We start from the raw sequence: 9,587 nt of genomic DNA, 5'->3' as shown, positions 1-9,587 counted from the left end.
AATAATACTTGGCTGACCTACTTCTTGAACACGATGGGAACATTATTGCAGAACAAACTTATGGGAACAAAGCCATTTCAAATGTCGCTATTTATAATCAATTTTCCTTCCTGGAGTGTAAATACTGAATGCCTAAGTTTAAAATGTTTCCTTTTTGTTTTACGTTTATTGTCAACAGAGTATCAAACATACTCTTGCAGTGCAAGAACAAAGCAAAGAGTAAATGCGCCAAAAGCTATTTATTAGCATAGCAGACTCCTCTTTACAGATTTGGTAACAACTTAGAAGTTATATACATATCCTTACAGCATTTACACAATAAAAAAGTTAATTTGCCAATGAAATAGAGTGGTTTTGCTGTGTATTTGACACACAAATACTACAAGTTATGAGGTCAATCACTGAGCTCACCTCCATTCCTTAGTACCACAAAAATCAGCTGCTGATGAGTAAGGGGATGGAGAGGATGGACTAGATGGAAGCGAATCACAGAATGCTGATGGTTTTACAACACTGTTTGCACCACATCACCAGTGCAAAACTGGACAGCTTAATGAAAAAAAAGTTACATGTCTCCGAGAGTACACCTAACCTGGACCGTAACATGCTTCTACAGCCCACGGCTTTATATACATACAGTATGACTGCATCCATACACATTAAAAAGTATAACTACTGATTTTAACACTGTATCCTTGCATTCACACCGATATGGCTACATGACTCACACAGGCTCAGTATGCTGAATGCTGCACAGAATGGAATAACATTGAACAATGCACCCAGAGGAGCTGACATCATAACGCTTGTCTGATTGATATAAGCAAAATACTGTACTCTAAGGCAGAAGGCCAGGAACGGCAGCCATCTTAAATATGTTGTTTTGCTTACATTTGCATCGGGAGGCCAAGTCAAAGTTGCATGTCGAGAAGCATGCAGATTCTGAAGACATTGCACACTGAACGCAAAGCAACTCAGAGGCTGTGAACTTGGGACTCACCATCAATTCAAGATTCAAAGCCAGTACACAGCTTTCAAAAATCATAAACGTACAAAGAAATAAAAAGGAAAAAAGTGGGTCTTTTCTCAAACATGAGAAACTTTCTGAGACTCTCGAGCCTGCTTGATGCTATAGAGCCATTTAATGACTCTGGCGTTCCTCTCGACGGCCGAGATGCCGTACGGCACCCGCTCGTTGGCGTCCTCGTCGTCCGTCAGGTCGTCGTTGCTGTGCCGCGACTGGTCACAGTCTGAACTTATCATGCTGGCGCTGCGGAAGTTAAGCGATATAATATCTGAGTTGGCCCGGGTAAAGTTCTCCACGCCAAAGTTTTCAAGCTCTTCAGGATCGAGTCCACAGTAATTAAAAAAACGTTCGACATCAGCGCTGGCGCGAGCGTACCGGTCACTCAGGTCCGACTTGGACCGGTGCAGCGAGGGCCTCCGGCTCACGGTGCTGCCGGGCTCTGCCGGCGCCTCGTTCTCCGGGGACTTGAGCGTGTTGCAGCTGGAGACGTTGGGCTTGGGTGGCAGGGGCGGCGCGGAGCTGCTGCTGGGGGTGGCTCTCAGGGGCTTGCCGTTGCATATTCTCCTAATGTCCGAGGAGCTGTGGGAGACGTGCAGGGACGAGTCGCTGGACTGCTCCTCGAAGAGCCGCTTGCTGATGTTGAGGTTGCTCCCCTGGGGGCTGGAGTGACCCTGAGTGGGGAACACCTTCAGGGACTCGGCGAAGGAGCGGCGGTTGAGCTCGGTGGACTCGGAGCGCTGCGGCGCCCAGCTCCGGGCGCTGTGCTTGTGGACCGTCCCCGTGGACGAGCCTTCCGAACTGTTGAGGATGTTCTTCAGGATCTCCAGGTTCAGGTTCTCGCGCTTGACGCAGGTGTCCGACTTGGAATTGTTGTTGGAGGCCTTGAGGGCCGGGCTGCTCCCCGCCCTCTTGGTGACCGGGCACACCGGCGGCTTGGGCAGCACGGCGGGCTTCACCGGCTCCTGCTTTGCGTTGATCACCTCCTGACTTTTCACGTATTTGGCCTTGTCGGCCTCCAGCCTCTCCACCGCGCTCAGTCTCTTGGGGTTAGGCTCTGCCTGTCTGCGGAAATAGTCCGGCCCTTTGTTCAGTATGCGCAAGGGCACGGTGGAGGCGAAGGAGGTGGCTTGGCCGGCAGGCTTGACCATGCTATCTGCCTGTAGTGCTTCTGTAGGCATGTTTGACGGTCTCTCCCCAGCAGCCGTTTTGGATTCCGTGGTAGGCTCTCCTCAGAGGATCGCTCATAAACATGTACATGAAGCCAGATGAATGGACGATTAATCCTTTCTCCACTGGCTGCTAGCAGCAAGGCCTCATCTCACAGCTCATTAAATAGCACTGCGTTCTCTTTCAGGTCGGCCTTTGTCCGAAAAACAGAGGCGCCAGACACAAGTCTGCGTTAATCTGCTCCGGTGGATTCTTTCAGCCGAACGAGGGGACGGAGGAGCCTCGTCTCTTCCTTTGTGCTCGGCGCAGGCAGCGATCTGAAACGCAGAACAACCAACCGTGTGTCAGAGACAACGTGACATCACATTTATAGCAACAACAAGGAGAGCTCTTGAGGGAGGAATACAGTTGGCTGGTAATAGAACCACAGGAATCTGAGTCATGACTCACCTACCCAGGAGATGATGGAATAGGTCTCAATATGACAAGGAACTGGAAGAGGGGCTTTGGTTGACAACATCAAAATAATTTATGTAGAGAATCTCTCCACTGAAGGCATTCTTGTCTAATATGATTAGGTTTCTCTGACTGCTTATTTCACGGCAGTCAACGGCCATAAAACCTCCACTTTTCCAAACTATACTCGAAATAAAGGTCAAAAGTAAAAACTGTTGAATAATTCATTATTTTGCATATGTAGGTAATTAGACCTGATGAGATTCATGAAGATAAAAGCTATAAAAATGTTTCATTATACTGTGATGTAGCCCCAGCGGAGATTAGATTCAACCTTCACTTGACTTTCATTTGAATCATATTTCCTTCATTCGGGGAATCCTCTTCTCATCCTTCCATATATATTACATATTAAGTAATAAGCAAATTAAGTTGTAAATATTGTTTCTTTTTTTTCCTCAACAGCATTAAACATATATGCTGAAACATTCAAATTACTTTCTGTATTACAGTATGCAGCATAATTTAATGAAAAATACACACACAAAAAACAAAAACTGAAGCAAAGTTATCAAAGTATCATTTAACAAAGTACTATGTCAGCTGTATTTGTAAAATCTTAACTTTACCATATTTGACACAGTGATATATTGATATATTGTCTGAGTATGTATGCCTTTAAATCAATGGGCAATATTTTGCATAAGGCAATGCTCCCACAGTTCCAATAGAGAACATCCTGGTGTGGGCCGAATGATGTTATATGACTTATTCTGACTTGAAAGTGCAATGTAATGCTGACTCAGCAGGAATATTTCTATGACATTCTCTGTTCCTGCAAAGTATACAAGGGCATACGATATTCTGGCTTCTGTCTCGGTCACAAGGCTGGTCACAGAGTGGGGGTGCAAAGGGTGCTCGAGGCATAATTTAAAGTCATTACAAGGCATTTGGGACAGCACTGTCAGAGTATATTAAAATAGATATGGATATGCAGCACTTTTACCCAAATGTCTTCAACACCGCAGGGAAATATAAAGCATACCTCATTTCCTCTATACATTTGTGTCTACTTCAGAATGATCTAGTTTCACTTTGAACACTGCATGGAAATTCAAAACATACCCTTTCCTCGATACAGCTGTGTCTATTTCAGTATGATCTACACTCTAGAAAGACAAGTAAATGGAAAGTTTGCCATCCAGTAGGTGCCTTTTGGCAGCAAACACTAAACAATGTTGTTAAATTGCTTAGATTATTATATCAAAGATGTGACTCAGTTACAACTAACTGAGTTAAATGTAACTGTATCCTCTGTACTGCAAACTGATTTATACAGTACACCACAACATGTAGCCTATTTCTTAAGCAAGTCATCCACTTTAATTTGGGTCAATATCCTTCTACTGTACTGTACAACGTCTGTTTCCCTCTATGGTGCATACATGACAGAATGCAGAAGATTCTCTGTAAATCACATGATCTGGTTTTCTGCGATTCAATACAGATTACTGCACTGACCAGTACTTTCCTAAAGCCTAATAATCACAAATGTGCCCTTTATATTTAGGAAAAATGGATTATCTAGCTAGAGGATGACAAGGAGAGCATGGAATCAATGGTTACCCAGATTTCACTCAGATTTTAACCCTGAACAGTCACAAAAGCAGGCCATTATGGCTGTTGATGACAAATGGAACCAATTAATGCCCAAACTGAAAATACTATTCCAGAGAAAAGTCAAAGTGACCTGCCAAAGTCAAAACTTATATTAACTTTAATCATTTACAGAGCATAAACTAACACCAAGGTCTGATTCAAAAGTTATGACCTTGAACATTGCAATTATGATGCAATATCAACCCATCCCAGCACATCTATGTTCATTTACAACACATTAGGGACTATTTTCCCACAAAAACACAGCTTGCCTTGAGATGTTTATTAAGAAAACATTAAATACTTGTCTTTAAATACCATTAAAGACCACATCCTATACCACACGCATGCTTAATGGTGTTTATATCATGGAAAGCAGAAAGTCCACCAATGAATTAAAAATGATATTATAAAGCCATTTATGCATAATGTGAAAAACAACATGATTAAACGTGTATTTGAAAATATGCTATCTGTCTGTAATACTAATACATTTATTTTATATAGCGCTTTTCACAGACTCAAAGACGCTGTCTGTGTAACAATGCTGCACAAACTTGTACAGCAGTATTACAATGCTGTGCAGTGTTACAATGCTGCACAAACTTCCAAATTCAAACTGCAAAATGGCACAAAACCTGAGTGTCCTTTGGATGTCGTGCCATTTCCAGTCACCAAACACTGGAGATTCAAAATCAGTCAGGTGGAACTAACTGAATATGCTGGTGCTTTTGTGTCCATGGCAGGATCCAAAGTTATTAGCCACTCTGTGATCATGAAAGGAAACGCACAGCCAGGGCTTGTAATTATGCTTTTCATACACGGCCTATCAGCAGGGCCACAGAAAATAACATTTGCATGATTGACCTCATAAAGAGAAACAAGCCTGAAATAACAGTGGAAGACTGAGGCAATGAGGGAGCTTGCAGAGTTGCAGAGAAAGGCGCCTTCTTGCCACCGCTGCATGACATCAAACCGCCTGGCACATGGCGACATGGTCTGGCAATAATGGCCTACTGTACCACTGCAGCTCTGCACGGGGAGCAAGGATAAACAACGATGAAATCATTTATTTCATCGCTGCCATCTTTGTGAAGGGCTCTGCAAGTCTCCTGTGTTGGTGCACCAGCAGCCCGTTTGCCTGCATTTTCCTGGATGGATGACACAAATCTGGTTCTGAGGCGTCACAGGTGTAATGAGCTTTCAAAAGGCTACGGAGATCGAACGAAAAACGTCACATAGGGCAACAAGCATGGTCATGGCTATTTAGAGAAAAATTGTGATTAATTAAAACTTTTTGTGTTAATGATAGGGAAAGATTGATAGCTTTCCTTGGCCTACCAGGGCCCGTTGAGATTACTGAGCTCACCAGGGCTCTTTCTTCTTAATGATGTTACAAACAGTTGATTTTGGTTAGCCTAAGGTTTGGCTTAAATCTCTGACTAGCCCTCACGTTGACCAATGCCAATAACAGACTCAAATGGCAATCAACAGGTTAGAATCAAAAGTAGATACTGAAAGATCTCTTATACCTGCACTAAGAAAGCAACGGAATGCACCTGACTAATTGAAAACACGTGATGCCATTTGTCCCAAACATTACGATGTCCTGATTTGGGGGTGGGGCGGGCTATTTATAAACATTGTGGTAATTTCTACATGATGAAATCAGCTGAGAAAGTGCCATTTAACCACATGTGAATTGTTTTCTTACAGACCTAACATTGTGGTGTACAGAGCCAAAACAATAAAAAAAATGATGCTCTCACGACACACACACACACACACACACACATACCAATGCCAAGGCCCATAATTTAATGCCTGAGTGGATTAACAAGAACTTGTGTTTAGGTGTGAGTCTCAACCCCCAACAGCATTGAAAGCACTGATTTATTTCTCTCATCTCTTTGTTAATTAAACTGTCACGTTGTATTACAAAATACAATTTAGTTCTCCCCCACAGGACTTGTTTTCAATCAATTGTACTTCAAATGTACAACCTGTCGGTTACTTTAATTTCGTTTGTCTTCCATAGATGATGCATCAGTGCATCTTTTTGTTTAAACAAGGACACCACTTTCTGATGCATTTTGTGAATTTTGTTTATTTAAAATAAAATAAAAACACATGATTGACTGCATCACCCAGCATACCTGTTTATCTGGGGGGTGTTCCTTTTATCCCATCTGAATACAACAGTTGTGCTTATACTGCAGTGCCAATCATGCCAACACGATGAGTGCTAGCAGAGCTAGCACCAATATTATGAGGTGTCTAGTGAGTACTTAGGGGGGATATATGCATCAGCAACCTGGGGAACCCTGACTGACTCAGACCCATCCTGGGACAAATCCAATTATGTCCAGCTGATATGAAGTATGAAGTCCCAGTCTTAGTCAGCTAATGATGTCATACAGACCTGAGCTAGTTATGTCAAGGCTATAAAGCTCAGGCTGTGCTGACTGACTGAGCCCCTCAGGAGCCCACAGCCCGCATTGACTTCCAGCAGAAAGTGTTCTGCTGCATATGCGCCTCACATAACATCTCGGCTCTCACACCAGTCTGAGCCAACCAACCCACTCAAGTCATGTTTCATCCCCCACTGTGCTGGTACCACCACATGCTTTAAGGGAGCAGGCCAACCTAATGTTGAGCGGTTTGGCTGCTGCCGTCTGCTTGATTATCCTGTCTAGCTGTTTGGTCTATGAGAGAGTAATGCAGACACTGCAATGGACGCGTAGTAGATAAAAGGATGACAATCACTGATAAAATAGTGACAAAAAGATATGGGTCTACGAGATAAGGCTACCTAGACATGGAGAAATCATGAAAGGAAGCCATTAAGATTGTATTTACAGATAAGCCAGGCCAAGACAAGCTGGGCTAATATTTACGTACTTTAATGGTCACTAATTCCTGTTGGCAAACCAACTGCAATATCATGTGAAAATAAGTTGAAAAGCAAAGAAAAAAAGCATAGAGTTTATGCATTATTAAAGTGAATGATATGTAAACAGCAAGGTATGATTATGGTTGTAGACATAATACTTGTAGAATTACAATAATTAGGGAGAGAACTAGAGTTTGAACCAGTATTTTCATTAACTCGCACTAGTTGTGTGAGTGGCCAAAATGTGATCATATTGGATTGATTAAATATATTTTAGAGACACTCTCTGCAGTGACAAAACACTCACAAAAACTTATATCATATCTCCATGAGTTCATTTTCCTAACCTAACAGGATAATGATGATGACGGCTATATATGTGCTTACAACATGCAATAAGAAAAGTGCTACATCATCTTTCTCACCTTCCATTCTCTATGCACTAATGTCATTTAGGCAAAGAAAGTTTTACTGTAACAACAGTAAAAGGTAAATTCCAAGCTCATTCCAAATAACTAACCCTGCTACACCATTCAAAATGTCATCATTGTGTCAAGGGAGCAGCCTACCTCAAAGCCTGCCTCTTTCCTTTATTTAGTCGCCCGACTAATCAAATCAGGTACCATGTGACATCTCTCCAACACTAGAATTAGGAAATGTATTACAGCAAACACGGCCATTTTGACACCTACATTCAAAAGTTTGCCTCAGAAACATTTTAAGTACATATTTAAAAATATCCCCTCCCTCACACACATTAGCCCAAATGAAGACTAATTCACCAATAAAAAAGCTATTCTTAAAGTCAAAGAGCAGCCATATGTGGCTATATTATTCCAACCAGAACGATAACTTGCAGGGTGAACCTCAATTCACAGATGAGACCTTCACCTTCACCTTCAACCATGACTGTCTTAGCTCAACGAGCCAAAATGGCCGTTGCGTGTACAGTGAGGTGGCTAAATCACAGCATGGCAGTAATGAGGAGAGCACAGGGACATGTGGCGACTCCACAGGGTCACCACTCTCTCCAAGCAACACGATACAAGTGTCACTGCTGATATTAATGGACACAATAAAGATAGTTTACAATTTCAGGATAACAACGTTGCAGAAAACCTCAAATAAGACTCCAGTAAGTCCTTAATAATATTACAGTGTTACAGGACCACACAAATACAGAACCAAACTGCTACAGTTTATGTGTCGTCATAACAACAACCTCAGCTTTTAGAAATTAATATAATTATTGACGAAGCACTTAGTTACTTATTAGTTTGTTGAAACCATGCCATCTCTTTCTTGTGAAAGTGTTGTTTGAAATTGTAATAGTAGCCATCTGTGTGCTTCGTGTTTGCAAGCCTTTAAGATGCTCACGGGTGACTATAACAACCTCCCACAAATGCATTTCAGGAATCAATGCAATTAGAAAGCTATGGAGAATTATCACACACAGTAGCAATTTCAAATGAAGCACCACCTTCTCTCTAAATGACCTTTCATTTTGCCCACTATTCTACTGGGCATATTATAAAGCTTTTCCCTTATAGTCTAAAAGCAAACAAATTCTGTATGTTGTCCTTAAAAGCACTGTTCCAAGTGCAGAGAAAAGTCCCACTGAAGTCTTCTCTCACCCTCTCACAACGGGACACACACTCGGTCTCTCCAGTTGTATTTTTTGGAGCAGATCAAGCAGTTTTTGTGTATTTTCTCAGTGACTACACAAGCAGGCCAATAACGGGGCATTTGTTCTCATTTCTGGAGCTCAAAGGGCCGTCTGATTTTGTGTAGAGCTGCTGGACACTCACACAGGGGCAGGGGAGAAGAAAGGGGTTACTCTGATCCATCAAACTCATGTGATAACACCAGAATCTTTCACGGGCCTTGGCACCGGCTCCACTAGGACTTAAAACCGAAACAAGCCATAAGGTATCTAGCATCCAGCAAAAAAAAAAAAAACATCATAAAGATTTCCTGGACACCCTGGGGCAAGTGGATCTCTGCCAGGTAGCACCTTGCTGGGCCTGTAGAAAAGCAAATAATCTAGCCCTGGGAATGAAAACTAGCTTCCAGTGTCAGGGAGTAGTGGAACTACATGTAATGGAGCTACTAGCTTAACTACATTTCCCAGTAGCATGGGATAGCTTAACTACTTTGATAAACAATTAGCTTACAAGTAGCAGAGTTTAAAAAAAAATAAGTTTTTTAACCAAAGTAATGAGGTAGAATTGATAAAGCTGAATTTAAACTACGGAAGTGAAACCAATTTTATTTATTCATTTATTCATTTAAATAGTAAAAATAAATGAATAAATAAATGAAAATAAAAAGCTTATAGGCCCTTATAGGTGTCTATTTGGCATGTGGAACACGTTCTGTACTTTC

At 41.9% G+C, this 9,587-nt stretch overlaps 1 protein-coding gene across 4 annotated transcripts in view; it reads right to left on the bottom strand.

Annotated features, from left to right (window-relative positions):
* Positions 1–220: 220 nt before the first annotated feature.
* The window catches only part of LOC135253544 (protein FAM110B-like), a 38,691-nt gene continuing 29,324 nt past the window's right edge, over positions 221–9,587 (bottom strand). For all 4 annotated transcript variants that reach the window (XM_064332939.1, XM_064332941.1, XM_064332942.1 and 1 more), the window contains one exon: positions 221–2,511. In XM_064332939.1, coding sequence (XP_064189009.1) covers positions 1,087–2,205 — 1,119 coding nt within the window. In that variant the 5' untranslated portion in view covers positions 2,206–2,511 and the 3' untranslated portion in view covers positions 221–1,086. The remainder of the gene's footprint in view (positions 2,512–9,587) is intronic.

Source organism: Anguilla rostrata, chromosome 4, assembly GCF_018555375.3.
Source record: "Anguilla rostrata isolate EN2019 chromosome 4, ASM1855537v3, whole genome shotgun sequence".
In the NCBI taxonomy this organism is placed as follows: Eukaryota; Metazoa; Chordata; class Actinopteri; order Anguilliformes; family Anguillidae; genus Anguilla; species Anguilla rostrata.
Note: the sequence above shows the minus strand (reverse complement) of the source record. Positions and strands in the feature narration are given on the sequence as shown.